At 31.6% G+C, this 20,426-nt stretch overlaps 5 protein-coding genes across 5 annotated transcripts; 2 read left to right on the forward strand and 3 right to left on the reverse strand.

Moving 5' to 3' along the window:
* Positions 1-822: 822 nt before the first annotated feature.
* Positions 823-1,691, reverse strand: LOC125053930 (DNA repair protein XRCC4-like). The gene has a single exon (XM_047655560.1). It carries the CDS (start codon positions 1,517-1,519, stop codon positions 914-916), a length of 606 nt encoding a protein of 201 aa, XP_047511516.1. The 5' UTR covers positions 1,520-1,691; the 3' UTR covers positions 823-913.
* Positions 1,692-2,705: 1,014 nt separating this feature from the next.
* Positions 2,706-3,978, forward strand: LOC125049956. The gene has a single exon (XM_047649550.1). It carries the CDS (start codon positions 2,832-2,834, stop codon positions 3,453-3,455), a length of 624 nt encoding a protein of 207 aa, XP_047505506.1. The 5' UTR covers positions 2,706-2,831; the 3' UTR covers positions 3,456-3,978.
* A 455-nt stretch (positions 3,979-4,433) lies between these two features.
* On the forward strand, positions 4,434-8,057 carry LOC125052416 (ribosomal RNA processing protein 36 homolog). Its single transcript, XM_047653244.1, has 4 exons — positions 4,434-4,720; positions 4,797-5,032; positions 6,477-6,757; positions 7,886-8,057. Exons 1-4 carry the CDS (start codon positions 4,457-4,459, stop codon positions 8,023-8,025), a joined length of 921 nt encoding a protein of 306 aa, XP_047509200.1. The 5' UTR covers positions 4,434-4,456; the 3' UTR covers positions 8,026-8,057.
* Positions 8,058-8,205: 148 nt separating this feature from the next.
* LOC125052418 lies at positions 8,206-12,464 on the reverse strand. Its single transcript, XM_047653260.1, has 7 exons — positions 12,359-12,464; positions 11,483-11,509; positions 10,975-11,180; positions 10,474-10,606; positions 9,786-9,953; positions 9,003-9,184; positions 8,206-8,361 (listed from the first exon to the last, which is right to left on the reverse strand). The coding sequence occupies exons 1-7, from the start codon at positions 12,411-12,413 to the stop codon at positions 8,245-8,247; spliced, it is 888 nt and encodes a 295-aa protein (XP_047509216.1). The 5' UTR covers positions 12,414-12,464; the 3' UTR covers positions 8,206-8,244.
* A 799-nt stretch (positions 12,465-13,263) lies between these two features.
* Positions 13,264-18,764, reverse strand: LOC125050066. The gene is made up of 8 exons (XM_047649645.1): positions 18,652-18,764; positions 18,036-18,059; positions 17,661-17,866; positions 15,855-15,984; positions 15,469-15,633; positions 15,007-15,188; positions 14,085-14,197; positions 13,264-13,402 (listed from the first exon to the last, which is right to left on the reverse strand). The coding sequence occupies exons 1-8, from the start codon at positions 18,695-18,697 to the stop codon at positions 13,297-13,299; spliced, it is 972 nt and encodes a 323-aa protein (XP_047505601.1). The 5' UTR covers positions 18,698-18,764; the 3' UTR covers positions 13,264-13,296.
* Between the last annotated feature and the right edge of the window lie 1,662 nt (positions 18,765-20,426).

The following is a 20,426-nucleotide window of genomic DNA, read 5'->3' on the forward strand; positions in this document are numbered from 1 at the left end:
CAACTTTATTTTATATGTACTATAATATTATGATAGGAAGATTATTGAGAAACAAATTGTTACATTTGTTTGAAATTGCGAGAAAATTTGATTTGTACTTACATTTTTTATTATTTTCTTTCTCTAAGTTTAGTTTTTTTTAAACTTTTCTTGGCACATACATTCATTTGCGCTTTTTCCACATTTTTTAGAGCTTTTTGTACTTTTCTAACAAATTATTTCAATCTTCAGGTATTAGTTATATAATTTGGTTAGAGTTTATATTTTTGGTTGGGTTCGAGGATTAATACAAATTGTATAGGAATGTGCGTATTTTTTATCTAATTTCTTGAAAATAGTACCCCCTAATAATTCCCCTAAATTTGGGGCAAAACCCCTAAGTAGTCATCACTGACGGAAGGGCACTGGTCGACGCACTCTTTACTATGGTTATGCCTGCCTCCCTTCCTAATCATTCAAGAATTTGTTGCTACAAATTTAAATATAATATGTAGTACCATCAAGTATTGATTATGGCTAGACACTACAAACTCTATTGTATTTATGCTATCTGCCGATGCCTATTCATAATTTGGGTCCGAAGTAAGACATTTACAAAATGTTATTTACACTAGATTGATTATGTTGTAGAGATGTGAAATAAATTTTATCAAAACTTTGCAATAATTGAATATTGAATTTTTCCTTAGATTAAATGATATGAGGCCACCATCCCACTTTAGCCAGAATTTTTGGTATATTTATTTTTATATGAAGATTACTCTTTAACTTTAAATCTATTTGATAGCACTTATGTTTAAATAGAGACAAAAACACAGCCTTTTAAATATTTTTAATATAATTTTATGACAATTTCATTAAAATGTAACATTATTTTTGTGTAAAAATATACATATAGTATTTTTTGTTAAAATTATTCATTTTCTTTAAGGAGATCTTCAAGCAACTGAATTCTCTTTTTCTTCGCATTTAATAACAAAAGAAATTTACTATACAGAGTAGACTCCAGAGAGATTTTTGTGTCAGCAAATGCCTCTAATTCTTTTTTACATTTTTCTAATTCTGAAGACAAGTTGGCACAACTTTCTCTAGATTTTTTTATGATTTCCGTTAATTCCTTATTTTTATCCAAGAGAAAATCTATAAGTCTGTTTTTAGGTTCTGGTAATTTATCTCTAAATAAATTAACCTTACCATGTTCTAAAACTGCAGTTGAACCTTCATACCTCCTTTTCCAACAAAAATTTGGTTCAACACTTGATACAAAATCAAATAAATAATCACTACTACGATTTTTCAAACATTGTCTCACATTTTTCTCATATATTTCTAAAGTTTCCTCAACAAGTTCTGCATAATGTTTAGCACTTTCTAAAGAATAGTTTCCATACCAACTAGATGTATTTTCCAGCACCTGAATATGAAACAGATCATCTTCGTTGTGTTTCCAAAGAATCTTTATATAAACTTTCTCACCTTTTATTTCAAATCTTGATATGAAAGTATCTTCGCACTCCATAACAGCTATTCTAAAGCAAAAACTTGAATTTAAGGATAACACGAAATGCCAAGCCTTTTTTTATCGACACCAGTTTTATATTAAATTATTAAAATTGTTTAGTAAATAAACAAATTTATTCATTTTGAATTAAATATTTTATACAAAAAATTAATACATATACATAATATTTTTTTCTTCAGAGTTCTAACCACAGAGTCCTTTTAATTTCAACTAAAATATGTGCTTGAAGTCCTTACTCCTTGAACTTTGAAGTTTAAACGGTTTGAATCTATTTGGCTGTAAACATTATACGATTCATGAGTATAATGTGAAAGAGACACCTAATTTAAACGCAGGTGCTTTTTTGCTTGGTAGTCGTAAATTCATTTATCAAATTCGGATGTTGGTTGCTTTTAAGCTTTTTAATACCAAAAAATCGAGTGTCGGACACATAGATTTGTTAACGTCTGTTTATTAACATTATTTAGTAACTTTAGTAACATTTTAATGACAAAATATCATTCAGGAAACTTTCTGTTTGCAAAAATATATATATTTAAAGTTTTTAAAATTTTAGTTTAAATACACTGTATAATGCTTCCTATCTAATTTTCTCCTACGTTAAATCTTATTAATTTATGTGTCTGTCTCTTTTTACTGTCGCTTTTTCGTTTCATCGATTTTCAAATCGCTAAAGAAGTTTTGACTTGAAAGAAGAGTGGCGTTACAAATTCTAGGTCATGGCAACAAATTTCTTTATCTCTTTAGACTTTAGTTTTTTTTGTTTATAGGCAAGTAAGTATGTGCTCGCTCATCTGTGCCAGACCCACGATTTTTAGTTAGTACTTAGTCATGAGAAAACTGGCGTGCTAACCACCTTACGATTGTTAGTGACTCGTGATTTAAACGCACGACCTTAGTTATAGTTTGCTAGTTAATAATATTGTGGAGGAAAGATATTGTAAGCCAAGCTTACCAACTAGTCAGTCTGACGACTGGCTCTAATATCCTAAAGCTAAAGAAAGTTGTATAATGTATAATTAGCAGTCCTTAAACTCTTAATTAAAACACCTTCTCTAATAAATGCTTATGAAAACGTGTCCAAATTGTAAAGATCGAAAGAATATAGGGAAAGAGCACATTTTTATGATATTGTGCTTATTTTAACGCATAGGTTTTTCTCAAAAAAAAAATGTAACTTTTTATTTTTGACAAGTAAAATATTTTGAAACATAGGTCAAAACAATTTTTTTGCAAAATAAAAATAAAAACCAAAATGGGTGTGAAATATAAAAAAGCGAAATAATAATATTGTATATGATTATTCAATATGGATTTAGATGAAGTTATAACTGTGACAAAAATAAATACATTGAAAGAGTGTCTTTACTTATTAATCGGCTGGCAAACAACTTCTTTCGAAATCTATATATTTGCTAAAGAAAAGGTTTGGAAAGGAAAATTTTCGCCAAATCGTTTAGCAAGTTTTAGCAGAAACCTTCAAATATCAGAAAAAGAGTACTTTAACAATCTTAAGCAATGCTTATCCCTACAAAAAAATAATTACGTGTTTGAATTAAAAAGTGGTTTCTTTTATTGGAAACGAAAAGTAGATAATATGGTTATTATAGAAGGTTTTCTTCCAGTGGAAACAGATACATCACCAAAAAAAATGCAACCAGATTTATTAGAAGTATTGCTTGCCTTAAATAAACAATTAACACGCAAAGCATACTACTGGGAACAAAAATGCAGAAGTATGCATTTAGAGTATGAAAAGTGCCTTAAAGATACAGAAGAATTTTTAAATCTTAAAATAGACATGGAAAAAGCACTTTGCGATAAATTCCTTAATCTGTTAAAATTAAAAAAGGAAAAAAATTTGGAGAGTCATGGTAATAATAAGAAAAATATGAAATTTGAAGATATGAAGGAACTTTTGGAAGGACTATAAACTGTGAAAATGTTTAAAAAACGGCCAAATCTTTTCAAAACTTAAATAGCCTTCTCTATTGCGAGGAAAACCAAATTAAAAGTTTATGAAAGGATGAGAACTACATTCATTATTATTAAAAAAAGCGTTTATTTCAATTATAAACAGTATTTTAATATTTTGTGAAACCGGAAACGTCCCGAGGAAAATGTTCCCAGCGGATTTCTCATTCTACCTGTTTAACGACTTTGTTACCGTCGTAATAATTTGTCGTTAACTAATAGGCTATTTACCAATCAAAGTTTATTAGTCTGTTGAAGTCAATTGCAAAATGTATGGTTTATCTTGTTTAAAAATTCATCGTCACTTCATTACAAATCTCACATTGTGTTAAATTTTTTTAATATCAGTAAATGCTAGCACAATTTGTTCAACTCGGTAGTGGCAAACAAACAAAAACCATTATTATTTGACGATTAAAACGCAAACACACACACACTTTACACATTAAAAAATTGTTTTTGTTAATATATAGTTTCTTGTATATTTGTGTTTTTTTTTTATGTTCCAGGAGGCAGACGGGCAGGAGGCTCACCTGATGATAAGTGATACCGCCGCCATTGGACACTCGCACTGCCAGAAATCTCGCAAGCGCGCTGCCGGCCTTTTAAGAATTGGTACGCTCTTTTCTTGAGGACCCTAAGTCGAATTGGTTCGGAAATACTTCAGTGGGTAGCAGGTTCCACATAGTGGTAGTGCCCGGCAGAAAATGCCTTAAGAATCGCTCAGTTGTGGAACGACGGACGTCAAGGTCATACGCATGGTATTTTGTATTCTGCCTTGACGTCCCATGATGAATCTTTTCTTTCTTTCGTCTTTGATGTTACCCTTATAATAATAAAACAACATTGTTCACTGCAGAATCTGTGGTTAATACCTCTATTGATCTGTCCAGTGTCTAATCTGTGCTTAAGAACATATCTGTAATAAAAGTTAAAAGTATATAAGTTCAAAGTTGTTCTATGTTGAGACTTGAGTTCCAAAAAAACTTATTCTATTGGATTAAATATTTAATCATAACTTATTACATATTTTCATTACATAGTTTCAATTATGATTTAGATTTTCATTCACAGTGTGACACAGATAACCTATTAATTCTATTTGGTACATCATACCTAAACTTAATAAAATTATATTTATTCTTTATACGAATATCTAATAATATAAAGACCATGGAAAATAGTGATAACGAACAGCTCTCTGATATTGACGATGATGAAAGGGTAAGTAATATTTAATGCAATGGTACTTGAGATACCTTGTTATCAAGTATTGCTTTTTGATTTTTACCTATTGTAGACTGCTATTAAGGAAGAGTTATCAACCATGTCCTTTGAAGATCTCCAGAAGTTAAAAGAGAAGGTTGGTGCTAAAGTTTATAAAGAGGTTGTATTTGGCACAAGTAATGTTGAAATAAAGCCTAAGGTGTTTAAAAGGGAGAATAAAAATAGACCAAGGGAAGTGAGTTCCAAAAGACCAGTAAAAATGCATCTTGATATTGGCTCTGTGAAAAAGATAGAGGCCCGTGATCCAAGGTAATTTTTTTATTCATTATCAGGAACTATTAAATGAATATATTTATTTAAGCTTGTTTTGATACTTTAGAGATAAGTAAGCAAAAACTACCACTACCATATTATATCAAAATATGGTCATAGATAGATTATCGATTTTGAAGAAAGGAAAGTTTGTGGTTATCCTAAATTCCGAATCTTGTCTGTTTTTAAAATTAGGTAAATTTATAAAATATATATAATTCTTTGGGCTATAAATTAATTTCTTCCTAATTTAGTGCTTTAAATCAATTCTTATTGCCTGAATGTTATCTGTACATAACTTTTAACTTTTATTGTCTTGAAATTAATAATTGAGTACTACAGAAAATATTAGTATCAGAAGTCAGAGCTGTAAATATAATAATATTTTTAAAACAAACATTATCTACAGCATTTGCACAGTCATTTTAAAAGTCAAGTGTATTGTTAAAATTAATATGTGAAGTCATGAAGACAATTGCAGTTACCATCTACCATCAACTGCTTTAAAAATCATTGACCTTTAAGACAAATTGTAATATATCATCATTTTAAAATACACATTGATTTTTGTTATTACAGTCAAAACCGGTTATAACGACATTGAAGGGACCGTATAGTTGCCGACGTTATATCCGATAGTCGTTATAAGCAATGTCATATACACAAGTACAGTACATTAGTATGTACATTGTACATAGTTATATTATCATAGTTATCGATCTAGAATAGGTAGGTATGGGTTATAATATGGTATGTTAATATTATAATATGTAAACGAGTCAAAAAAGAAACAAAAATATTTATTACGAAATAATTAGGTACAAAAGTAATCAGTCATTTTTGTCTGTTTTTTTTTTAGCCCAGTCTCAAATATTTTTTTCATTTTACGTTTCATACTCCTCAAGGTATGAGTATCACCAGTATCAAACTGTTCGTTAAAGGCAACAAATTTTTTTAAGAGCCTCGGAAACCGTTGTTGGCTGAAACTGTTCGTTGGGAGAAAGTGCGTAGGTAATAATATGCCTAAATATTCATTCAATGCTTATAAATAAGATTTAAAATCGTTTGTATTGTTTTGTTTTGCTGAGATAAGAAGCGGTTGGTCGTTATAGGCGATGAATATCGATAAAATTTCGTCGTTGTAAGCGATATGTCGCTGTATCCGATGTTGTTAAAAGCGGTTTGTTTACTGAATAGTTTAATAGGGATTCGGACGGGACCATACAATCTGGTTGTAATAACCGATAGGTCGTTGTAAACGATGTCGTTATAAACGGTTTTGACTGTATTTAAATCATAGTTATTTATGTAAAATAATAAGTACAAAAACTTCTTATGTATGGATGTGTGGATGTATGAACATTCATTTATTTATACCAAATCAATTGATTGCCTTACTTTAACAACTAGTCCTTCGTAGTAATTTTATTTCTTACCACAGGTTTGACCCATTATGTGGAACTTTTGATAAGAAACAATTTTCTCAAGACTATGGTTTCCTATCAGATATGCAAGTTAATGATATGAAAGCTATAAAGGCAGAATTAAAACTAACCACAGATCCTGAAAAACAAATGCAGTTGAAGCGTCTGTTACAAAGGCTAAAGGATAAGATAAGATCTAACAAGAATGATAGGAAAGAGAAAGAAAGAAGAAGTAAAGAGGCACAGCAAGTAGAAGAACAGTTTAAGCAAGGGCAACAACCACACTTTAAAAAGAAATGTAAGTTGATATATTCCAAATCTATAAATAACAACTTCCTCCTTTGTATTATATCACTACATAGTATAAAACAAAGTCGCTTTCTCTGTCCCTATTTCCCTTTGTATGCTTAAATCTTTGAAACTACACAACGGATTTTGATGCGGTTTTTTTTAATAGATAGAGTGATTCAAGAGGAAGGTTTATATGTATAATAACATCCATTAAATAGTGGATAAGTACTGTTATTTTTGAGGTTTCTAATGTGATGTCGTAAATAATTACATTTTTTCCGCTTACATTGCAAACGCAGGCTGAACCCTACAAGTTTTATCAAAATAATGTATTAAGTATTGTACACATTGAAAAGGTCTACAGAAAAGTCCGTGATGGTATATGTCTATCTCTTATGGATAACCCACAATAACTTTTTTTTTGTCATTTACTTTTTACGACAAATAATGGCTAATTTTCGAAGCGATTTTAACCCATACAGCATTAATCCTTAACCAATTAAATACCTTGAATACATTTTTCATTTAATATAGATCTATGTGGCCCTTTACACCGTATGATTTAAGTGAATATTTTCGAAGATATTACAGATTTAAAAATTGCGGGACATAGCGTTTGCGGCGGTACCGGCCGGCCGTACAGTTTTTCTGTAGTGTATTTAGTATCAGCATTGCACCCGTGCGAAGCCGGGGCGGGTCGCAAGTTTTTGTATAAAATAAAGAGTTTAAGATTTGAAATCATTATCTGAAGTATTACAGTAGATTTTATTATATTTATTGTTTTGGTAAGAACTTGTAACTAAACACACATTACACAAAATATAAATTAATGGGGCCTATTAGAAATGGCAAGTTAAATTCTAACCTATTGGTTTGATTAATAATGAATAAAAGGCATTCATAGTTAAACATATTAATGTACTTTGATGAATTAGAGTTAGATTATTATTAAGATTGAAAAATTCTTAAATGTAAATTAGAATTATGAAATAAATCCATACAAGCGAGGCCAATTGAAGCAGCTAATGGACTATTAAATATAAGTTTATCAATTATTGTTTTAAATATTTTGTTTTATAAACATTGACACTTAGTCAAAAATTAAAAAAATTTACATACACTTTTTATTTTATAGCGGAAATGCGGGTTGAATCACTAGTAAAGCAATATGAAGAATTAAAGAAGGAAGGTTCTAGCCGAATACAGAGGCATCTTAAGCGAAGACAACAGAAGATCAAGAAGAAATCATTCAAAACTCCAATTGGTGTTGATTAATGCATTTTATGTGAATACAAGTTTATAATGTTTTAAGTCTATTCTTTGAGTACCCATTACTAATAAAATCATATACTTGATAAAGGGTTATGGTTAATTAAAAAAAATGTATTTTATTAATAGTAATAGTGTAATTTTAAGTGGTCGGAAGTCTAAGGTAAATATAAAAAAAACACAATCTCATTTTAATAATTTAATTACAACTTATAATTTAATCTTTTACCAAAGGGGGCAACCAATGTACCAAGGTTGGTCAGTGAAGTAGATGTGCATGGTGACAATTCCGACGTTCCTAGTCAAGTCATAGAGGCACTGAGGTCCCCTGGGTACGATTGCCTAAAAATAATAATATTAAAATATAGTTAGTAAACACATTTGTAATTATTTGCATAAGATCTCCCGCCATAAATTGGTCAATTTAGGCGCCAAGATTAATTCTTATCATTGTTACTACCAAATACGAGAGGGCGGGGAAAGCTCAAAAAACGCAAGCTTTTGCTGATTTTGCATACAAAATCCCAAGCTTTGACGAATCTATTCCCTAGGACTTAAAATAAACTACTTCACTTCTTTAACTAGAAATGTTTAAATCCTTTATTTAGACGCCATTAGCTTAGCAAAAGCAAGCTACCAAGCAATATAGGTTTGAGTCTCTTACAGACGTTTTTTATTTTCATACACGTCTTAATTCATCGGTAGGTACTATTTAAATTCATAATTTTGACATTGCTATTTGCTAGAGAACAATGATTAATGAACCGCTGCGAGAGGCATTTTTTTCTATACTTTGTATGGAACGCGTTTAACAGTATTTCTATCATTCAACTTATTGATCAAGTACAGTTCGTGCGTGAAGAAGAAAACACGAGTTTCCCATTCATAAATTAGTCAAATTCTAAATTGATACTATGCCGTCTCTATGGCACCGAAATTTGTAAGGCAAATTAGTATTATCAACAATGTTTAAAATAACCCACCTTGACAGCGCTTTCTCCAGGTCGCTCGAACCAGTCACGTCTGCCGCTAACGAGATCCAATTTGCCAGCAACTAGGTACCCAACACCTTCCAATTTGCCAGAGTCAACAAGAGGGAACCATGGGAATATTCCTTCCGCGGTACAGGGAGTGGTTTCGGTCATGTTGTAGTAGTAGTGTTCACCTGATGTAGATATATTATATACATATATTATAATAACTTCTAAATAGGTAATTAAAGTTTATATCGTAATATCTACGTCGGTCAGTTCATGAAACCCATATATAGTTAGGACCATTCTAGAAGGATATTGACAGAACTAAGTATATTGATATAAGAACAAAACTCAGTATTCACTACAAAAAGTTACAGAGTACGGGTGCTGGTATTGTCTTGTAATGTTAAATATTAGACTTGCTTGTAGGAGGTAAACGTAGTCTGATTCAATTACACAAACGCTTCTATATGAAACTAGTAAAATGTAACCAAATATTTGTTTAATCAATTGAGTGATTGATTTTTGGCCAATCCTACGGCCACGCTTCGGGCGTTTCAGTGTTTGGCTTTACATAGTAACTGAATTTAAAGTTGATATAACGGGAATTCTTTAATTTAAAATTTGTTTTATTTTAGTGTAATTAATAATAATTGTTTTATATTTGCGCGCTATGACTAAGGTTTGTTCCTAGTTATAAACGCGCGTAAATCATAAAAATGCTAATTTAGACTTTCTAACGATGTTACTATTTCTTTATAAATTCATAGATTTGTATGATGTACTCACCCATCCATGGGATGCAGGCTTGTTTGGTGAAAATTGTCTTTTTGATCTCTTCCTCGTCTCCGGAGATTTTGTAAATCTCCTTGTTAAGTCCAGTCACCCAGAGATCGTTCTCTCTCAGAACGCTTTCTTCGTTCGTGGGAGTTACTGGTACGCCCTTTGCGGCTGTTTCTACATTAAATAATATAAATAACAACATGAGAAGGATGAATGGTTTTAAAATATTTGGATGTTATACAAGTGTGCTAATTTTCGTAAGTATAGTCAATACCGAGATGGTTTATTTTATACAGGTATCTCTTATCTAAGTTTCATGAAAATCGGCTTAGTAGGATTAAATCTTTAGGGACATTAAATTAGGTTATAGGTGAAATAAGTTGACATTTATTAGAAATCGGTTAATTTTGACAAATTACTTTAAAAAAAATATATGTACCAGAAAAAAACTGGGTTGAGCAAAAATTATCTAAATTATTTTATCTCTAAAAACCAGCTACATATATGAAGACGTTCACGGTTCGTTTGGTTGTCATTGGTACAAAGCATCTTGAAAACTAGCTCGATGGTAAGATGTAAAGTTTTACAGTAAAATTATTAGCTCAACTTGCGTCTAAGATAATAAGTAGATAATATGGTATCTACTTATTATCTTAGACGCAAAAACAACACGACGACAAAAAAACATATTTACCCGGGGAAATGAAGAAAATCTGGGTGACCCAGTAAGTTCTGCGCCTTTGTCCGAAGCTGACAGGGGGAGTCCATAGCGAGTGACCTTGTGTGGCCCAATCGTAAGGGTTGTTTGAGAACTCGCTTTGGTCGTGCTGTTCAACATAAATTCTTATTATAAAAGCAATAAAGTCAGGATTTAAGAGTCTTGAGTTATCACAATTTTAATATTTTTTATCAAACTATCGTTACTATAGCAGATAATTATAATCTAATAGCGAAAGGTAGGGAAATATTAGGTTAATTACAGGTTTCACTTTAAAGTGAATATTTCAGGAAAACGTTGTTTTAACTTATTTAAAAACACGAATGTAAATTTTAGATACAAATTATTTTGTCTAAGACAACTTTAAAGCTGCATCGTTTACATTTATATTTTATGTAAAACTATAGTTTTTAGAGCAAGACAGCATTATAGTTAAAGCAGGTCGGGTATTTAGATAGAAAAATCCAATATACTAACAGCAATTTGGAGACCAGCGATTCTGTCTGTGGTATCGAAGAAAGCGCACAGAATACGGTCTGAAGCACAGTACAAGGTGAGGTTGGAGTTAGGGATGTTAGCTGTTCCTTGGGTTACACTCCAGCCATTCAAGATAGCGTTAAGTGTAGTGCGGGGGACGTCGAAGAAGAAGTCAGTTCCGGGGCGGAGACCGACGTTGAATTTTACTGAAAGGCGATAATAAAACTAATTTCATTTGAAGTTTTTTAAATAAAATATTTAATATAGCATAGTCGACAATACGAATCAGGTGATAATAAATGTAAGTATGTATTTATAACAGCACTGCCAGCGTTAAAGGTACACTGCCACAGGGACCAAACTTTTTAAATTTGTTTTAATTTTCTTTTTATTAATTTTTAACTATTTTTATTATAACTATGTAGGTTAAGAAAATTGTAAATACTGTATATTTGATTGCTATTTTTAGGTTTTACTAAGCAATTATTTAGTTTTATAATATACGCACCTCTAAGTCCACGTAGCCGTGCGGCCTCTGAAAGAACAAAAGTGTGTTATTGATTGAGAATGTTATGCACGTTGTTCTAGAAAGTACCTAAACAGCTGAATAAAAAAATTGCATTGAAAGGAAATTGTTTTTTCAAATATCCCGGTAAAACATTCTTTCTTCTTCATCTAAATCGGACCAGTAGAAAATTTTGCGGCATAAATTTATATATTGTATCGAACTCACTAATACTTTGCACCAAACATGACCCACTAACGCCAAAAGAATTGGTAAGGAAATGGTCACTTGACAAAGTGAGCGCTAATGTCATTCCTATACAAATTCGTTTGTGGGTCACGCTTATCAGAAAGTTTATTTGCCTAAGAATTTCCTAAAATCTGTATATTGGACAGAGGTCATCATATTTATAGCTGTATTAGGGATAAGATTCAGAAACGAGACTTAGCACAACTATCCTACACGTCAAATTTATATTATTATTAATTGCCTATTAAAATAAAAACCCAACGCAGAAAATACCTATTAGATAAATACTGAAGCAATTATGGGACGGACTTTTTATAAACGTCTCCCACGATGCGTTTTAGTTTGATATTATATTACTCTAACAAAATGTAATGGCATCAATGTGAAAGTATCTAAGAGAAAAATAATTATTAATGATCTATATCGAAGTTATGAAATTTAGGCATATTGTGTAAACTTCCTATTGTGAACATTTAAAACTAGATAATACAGTAAACATGGTGAAGAAACACGCCCAGAAAGCTTGTATATGAAAGAAAACTAACTACATAACTTAAAACAAACATTTCACTTTTGAGCTCAGATTTAAATTTAAACCGGAAATAAACAGATAATTTAAAAATTTCTTACCAGTGCCGGAGCACGCAAGTGCGATTACCGCCAATACTAACAATAGCCGATTCATAGTCCCTGTTGCTAAACACCCAACATCACCTCTAAATATATAGTGTATTCAAAGATATTGTTATCGATAAGATTGTATGTATATTCACTAATTGATATATAATCGAATACAATTGATTCGCCTTGACTTCGCTTGATACAAAAATATATTTAGATATTCATAACCAAACAAGGAAACACCGCGTAAGAAGAAATTTCCTTAATTTGTCTTACGTTTCCAGGTATCGTGGAAAATTATAAGGTATTTAAAAAGAAAATGCCTACTGGATTAAAATGCCATCAAAAGATTTGCACATTAATTTAAAAAAAATGCGCATTAATTAATTGTATAGTGCTTATAAATAAACTATAACAATAAATTGTTCTCTCTTTCTTTGTCTTATTTTTGAGAAAGACAGGCGAAATCATTTTTAAAATCATTAGAAACAAACATTAAAAATATGTATTAATATTATAAAGATAATTATAATATTAATACATATTTGCAGATTAAGATAAGTAGATACTTATTATTCAGAAGCTATTAATATCATGCGTCGTGATGTTCAATATATATTTTTTTTAAATTTATATACTTATTGAATCATTATATATTTATGGAGCTACAGTAGTGTAACAGTTGCAACCAAGTTGGTGGTAGAATGGCATTTATTGTAAATTTAGAGATAATTGATTTTATTTTTACGTTGTTACGTAAGTTGCCTACATTAATAAATGTTAATTGATTTCGTCTTCAAAAAAGCGCAGATAGCTAAAGAAAAAATATCTAAAAATAGTTGTGTGTTAAGTACGTGTAGTACGTCCTTTTCGGCAAAAGGGAATCAAGGTTGTTGGGAAATCAGAACACAGAATTTTATAATGCAGTTTTATTAGTTTTTAATTATTCACGAAAAGTAACTTTTCACTTCGTCGTACATTTTATTCGCGTATCTTGCACCATTCAGCTTTACACGATCCAGGACAGCTGCAGACTTTGCAGAATCTCCGGGCCTGAAAAATAGTAACCACGAAAATTAAACCCCTGATAATACGAAAGAAAATTAATTTAGTGATAAATAGTCTATATATATATAATCTTATAAATTTTTAATCACCACAAACAATTATGTAAGAAACGTGAAGTTTTTTATCATTTTCATATCATATCATCCCAAGTTATAAAGTCTAAATCTAAAGTATTAAGGAACAAAGTATGTTTTACTGTAAACAGTTAATATGAAGTTTTGTTCTTTGTATAAATATGGCGAAAGAGCTTTTCTTGGCTGTTCTTGTCGGATCTCGGCGCATTTTTGTCTGTGATGTTATATTGTCATATAAAATATAGTATATATGGTCTGTGGGGTCCTAGCGCTATAAGGCTTTTTAAGGAAATAGCAAAAAGATAGTCGATATCACAGGAGGCCGAAGAGCTGGCAGATACCTCGGCCAAAGAATTTGTCTAACTATTCAAAGGGGGAACGCTGCCAGTATCTTCGGAACCTTGTCTAAAGGGACTACTTTTAATAAAAAAATGTAATTATTATATTTTAAGGTTAGTTATTGTTCTTCTTAGAGCAATTTAAAAGATTGTAAGTTTCATATTAATGATTTCATTTATTAATATGAAATATAAATTACTATATGAAATATAGTAATTATAATCAGTACATCGAAGTAAGAAGCCGATACTCACTGGCAACGAATGTTCCACGGGTCATCAATGAAGTAGACATGAAGACCAATACCATTATACTTTGAGGCGTAATCGAGGTAGCACTTGGGTGCAAATGGAATCACCGTCTCGTACTGAAATAAAATTATTGCATTTATAACAAACAGTTTTAAGCGAAATAGCTGCTGAACAATAGTAAAATATGACTTAGAGTTTTTGAACCTTGGGATAAATTCGATTAAGGCCGCAGGGAAGGCAACAATTTTACTGTTTTAATGTTTCTCATTTATGACTTCCTTAGGTGATATACTATATTTGTAATTTTTTTTAGAATTTTTGCAAATTTTTATTATAAAAAATCACGAAGTTGTTTCTATTCTACTGAAATTATTTTTGTGACAATGTTAGCAATACTCGTTCACCTAGTTTTACTTTCCTGAAATAGATCGCAAAAACCATAAAGATTTAGTAATTTTTAGTTATTTACACTAAATATGTAACAACGTTTAAATCGTCGAATATAAAAAAAATAACATTCATTTGATATATTTGTATGTGTATCCTAGTAATATTAAAGGATTATTCCTTTTATTTTTCCTTAAAAAAAATTGTTTTTTTTTTACGATTTTTTTCCCCGTTGCAATAGAATTGTCTCGTGAAGATTTTGTATTATCAATAATATCATGTTTTGACCGTCACAAAACCTTGCTGCCTTGCGATTCTGTAACTCACATTTCGAACTCACACAGCGGTTTGCACAGCGGCGGACGCGCTCAAATCAGTCGTAAAGCAGTCATTTTACGATTTGGCATTCTGATAAACAATAAACTACAAGCTCCCTCCTTATCAGAAAATGATAAGGAATAAGAGAAGAATGAGTTACAGAATCACAAGGCTGCTCTTACATACACCTGCCTTAGTATTTCCAAATAAGCAAACTTACGCCTGAGGGATTCTTTTCTGTGTAACGCTCGAACCAGTCTCGTTTACCAGCAGGCGTGGGTGGGAGGTCAGCGAAGAACTGAAAGCCAACTCCGATGAGGTCCGACTTGCTGGTCAAAGCGAACCACGGTAGAATATCATCACAGCTCTTTTCGGGGGTCATGTTCCAGTGATAATGAGTTCCTGTATTGTTTAAACGTTATTAATTATAATAATACCCTAGATTTCATGCAAAATTAATTGTCAGTGTCACGACTCACGAGTCAAGCGCTTGTTTTTTTTTAAATTCGTGTAACTAACAGTAAGTTCGATTCCCGTCTAAAAAAGGCTCCATTGCTGAAGGTTTTTTCTGATTTTAATGAATTAAATTATTCTGTTGTATTTTTATTTTATATGATTAATAAAATCCGATATCAAAGAGTACTTGAATTTTTGCATACTGTACTGTAGTTTTCGATCTTACCCATATTGGGGATGCAGTTTTGTTTCTTAAACAAGGTAGTGTTCAGCTCAGCTTCGGTGCTTGGAATCCTGATGAGTTGTCCTTCAAGGTCACTGACCCATACACCGCCATCTTGCAATGTCGCACCGTTCTCTACTGTAGGACCCGCGCCCGCCTTCAGAGATTCTATTAAAAACATTCAATCAATATTTCCGCGATATAGGTTTTGAAATACCACACCGTAAGTGCCTCTGTACTAGATTATCGCCTATGACGTATGATAAGAAAGTGCGATAGCTGGAAAAACAACAATTTTACAGGTTCCGAATAGAATCACCGTGCCTCCGATGCCTACCCCATGTTATAACTGTGTCTTGAAACTTGAAAGTATCGCAAGTCAAACAAACCTGCAGAGACATAATAATGTGTGGCGGTCCAGTAGTCCCTAGCTGGTTCAGAATCCGTAGCTGGAGCACGCCATTTCACGAATCTCTTCTCTGGTTTTATGGTTGGAGATTCGAACTCATCAACCGGGAACTAGAACAAAATATGTTTTAATATTAACAAATGTTCGTAATAAAATAGAGACTTTATACAGATAAAAAAATATCTAAATCTGTGTTGGGTATCTTACGGTCTTATTGGTTTGAGCCTCAATTAATAGGTTTATTGATTTGTAATAAGAACCGAGAACAGACAATAAAGCTAGGTGAGGGGTATCGGGTTCGATTCCCGGTCAGAGCGCAATTTTATTTTTATAAATTTAAATTTGTTTTCTGGGAGGGTTGTGTGGTACCGGGCGAGGGCTTAAACGGTACACGCACGTTCGAATTTCTAAGGCAAGCAGTGAGTATGCTACCTAAGAAAATATCAATATATCTATATATAATATATATATATACAATACGTTCAATCAAGTATATATAATATAGTATGTTATCAAGTATCAATACGTTCTAGACCGAGGATTGAAATTACAAGTGGTAATTCAACATTCTTTTTTTGCACACCCAGTCTCTGAATAGCAGAGATTCTGGTGTGGCTTGAGTTCCACAAACCCTGCAACTTTTAGGGGCTGGGGACGCGCGAATGCATTTCCACCTCCGATATCAAAAAAAAGGTACATGTGTGTTTGTGGGTTCATAAACTACAAAATCTGTTAAATAAAACTATACCTAATACCTATGTATAGTAAAATATTTGGACTATCCGAAATACACGAAATATACTGAAAACATAAACTCTTTTTTAGTAAACGTTTCCATAGAGATTCACTCTTCTGCAAATGTCATGGAAGATGTTAAAATGCCCAATGAAATACTGAAATCTTCGAGTTTAAATTTTTTTTAATTAGGTACATAACTTATCATCTGACATTCCTATCTTTTAAAACAGTTACGTAAATAGATAATTTATATCTGAAACGATTATAGAATTATTATTTATTTGTCATGCATGGTTGAAAACAAGTGATTTGATAATAAGTCACGCTTTAAAAAATGTGGCAGTATCGAAATTAAATATAAAAATAATTTTCCGATACGAAGTGCGAATTAGTGAATTACCGATACGCTTTAATCTTATGTAATCATAATGAAGCTAATTATCAGGATGTTGTTGATGAATGATTGTTGGGTGGCGTGATTACTGAACCGCATAATTTAAATAATGTTTTGTAAAGCATTCTTTCTTTGTCAATAAGTAAGGAAAAAAATAAGTTAAGGTTAAGCTTGATTTTTGAGAAAAAAGAAAGAATGTTTTTAAATCAATAGATTATCAAGTGTCTGTGTAAAATATACAAAAAGTATACGTCGAAATGATTTCATCCTCCTACGGATTTTTGGAGTTCTTAAAAAAGTATTTTATTTTTACATATTATACTTGAATTAACGAAAAGACAGGTCTAAAAATCTGAAGAGTTCAGAGAACCAACCGTTCCATGTATTTATATATTGATCTGTTCCTTTTGCAAATGCATATAATATATGTATCTTTGGTTATATCTTTAGTGTAATTGATTTTTGTTTAAGATATCAGTTATCTGCTAGATCCATGTGATCTTAAATAAGCATACTACTATTGCTTACCTTCATGATTAGGTAAGTTAATCCTAAAGAGATAGATAGATGATAGTTTTGGTTTGAGGCTTAGAAGGATATGATAAAAAGATTTACTTAGCAAGTTTGTCAAGGATTCGCGCCAAATATACTTACAGCAATTTGCAATCCAGCGACGAATCCAGCGGAGTCAAATAGGGGGCACACGTATCTATCAGAGAGGCAATATAGCCTTAACTCGGGCAGAGGGCCTGGTGTTCTCTCAGTCCTTCTCCAACCTTCTTTTTCCGCTTGAGCGATCGTTCTGGGGATATTGTAGAAGTACTCCTTGTCAACCAACGCATCTGACCAGCCGAATTTTACTGAAAATTTAAATTGATTAGCCCTTTGACCGCAATTTTGACGTATTACTATATTTTACTTGTATTTTATTTTTAGATTGACATACCACTTTGTTATGTATGAATAAAATAAATGATATTAGAAAAAAATATTTTTTTTAATATAAGGCTATGTATTTTAATTTCTTACCTCTTAGTCCATTGTACTGGACACCTAAAAAATAAAGACATATTAGATTGATATATATAACAAAAATTACAATATACTGCCACAGGGACCAAACTTTTTAAATTTGTTTTGATTTTCTTTTTAATAATTTTCATTATTACTTTGTACTTAGCTTAAGAAAATTGTAAATACTTGATTGTAAATAAAATTAATATAAATAATAACTAACGCTTTTTAATCGTGCAAAATTTTAAATTTTGATGCTCTGATATTGATAAGACTTTTGAAAATTAAAAATATCAACGCAGCTTCTTCGAATTGATAAATAAAATATATAATAGTTTCGTTGTTCTAATTAATTTTTTAAGAAGAATCAAATTAACTTTAATAGAAACAAAAAAATAAATAAAATATTAATTTTGAGTATTCTTCAATAGTTACCGAGAGAAACAGTTTTACTTTACGTATTTCATATTAAACAATCTCACAGTAAGGATCGTAATGAAAATAGAGTGAGTGTTCTAATACACTTATCGAGGGATATTCCAATATTGGAAACTAAACTTGTGACTGTAGCTAAGACATTAATTACTTATAGGCGAATTTTATAATAAATTAATAACCAGCTTTTACTTACCACAAGCAAAAGTTGCGATTGAGAGGATAATTATTAAACTCTTCATGTTGACAATGTGCGCCCGCGAGGTCCTGGAGCACAATGGGTACAATTTATTCTTGATTCGTTTAAATAGACGGCTCCGACTTGATCTCCATATTGACCATATAAATAGAACCCATTTTCCTTTCGTACTATAATTTATTAAGAATGTGTTTTTTAAGTATAAGGAAAATATTGATTTGTTTTCTTTAAGGGACATACCCACGGCCTGTTTGGCAACAATTTACAGGTAAAAATATTAAGATATGGCAATGTTTTGCAGATTTATTGCTTCCAATTTAAAAAAAATAATTAGTGTATCAAAAGAGTGTTTATTCATTATTAAAGTACACATTTTGGGAATTTATTTCTTAAAAATAATATCGTCGAAATGTAGACCTTCGCGTTCGTGGCACTTTTTTAATCGAACAATAAAATTACTTATGACGGCTCGGCAGGTGGACTCAGTGATGGCTGCCATTTCGTGACGGATATTTTCTTTCAATTGCGCCAGAGAAATTGGCTTATTGGCGTAGATTTTAGATTTAAGATAACCCCATAAGAAAAATCCATAGGATTTTTGTCACCTCTAGTGGACATCAATTTGCCTGAGAAAATTTCACGAACTCGTGGCAGAAACGTATTGGACGTGTGTGACGTTGCTCCGTCCTGCTGGAACCATGTTCTTTGGTTAAAGCCAGGAATGTTTTGTAGTTCAGGCACCAAGAAGTCGTCTAATATTTTCACATAACGCTCTGAATTGAAATGTAAACTTTCTTTTGCTGTACAAAAGCTAGTGCTAGTAGTTGACTTAACACTTGACATTTATTACGCAAGTAGGTACCTGGAATAGTAAGGAGTAGTTAAGGAAAACAGATTTAAAATTGGTATAATCAAAACAATTATAGAATATAAGTAATTTACTTAAAACGAATATCCTCATTCTTACATGTTATTTATTATTTTGGTACGAATTAAATAACATGTAAAAAAAACAAACAAATAAAACAAATAAACGTTCACGCATATCATAAATAGTAAAAAAAAGATGTCGAATACCTAATACAAACAGGATTGCGCATCAAGCTTGCTTCATTCTTAATATTTTTTTAAGAGAACCCTTGAAATGTCTTAGAATATAATGTTTGTGTTAAATCGTCTTATTATGGAAACACAAAATAATTATTTTTAAGAGATCGTTCGTTCAATTTTGATACACTTGGAACGACTCGTGAAGTTGAACTTGCTTTTAAAGCACATTTTGGTGAAGTCGAACTGATGATGAAGACAATAGAACACTGGCAGACTATTAAGAACTGTTTTTTTTTCGATGAAGTATTACAATGTATAATATAACTTTGTATACGCATCTTTAGAAATAAGTTGCATAAAGTCAAGGTCATCGTAATGGCCAGCTCATCGTCCAGAGGAAGGAAAGGTTAATTTACCTAATGTAAAAAAAAACAATGGCGCTACAACCTTTTTAGAACTTTTTTCTGTATCTGTTTCATGATCATTTGTTAATCTAATAGGCAAGTAGGTGATCAGCCTTTTGTACCTGACGCACGCCGTCGACTTTTTGGGTCTAAGGCAAGCTGGTTTCCTCGCGATGTTTTCCTTCACCGTTCGAGGGAATGTTAAATGCGCACCTAGAAAGAAAGTCCATTGGTGCACAGCCGGTGATCGAACCTACAACCTCAGGGATGAGAGTTGCACTCTGAAGCCACTAGGCCAACACTGTTTGCCTAATGTTA

The sequence above is a fragment of the Pieris napi genome, chromosome 1 (assembly GCF_905475465.1).
Source record: "Pieris napi chromosome 1, ilPieNapi1.2, whole genome shotgun sequence".
Taxonomy (NCBI): domain Eukaryota; kingdom Metazoa; phylum Arthropoda; class Insecta; order Lepidoptera; family Pieridae; genus Pieris; species Pieris napi.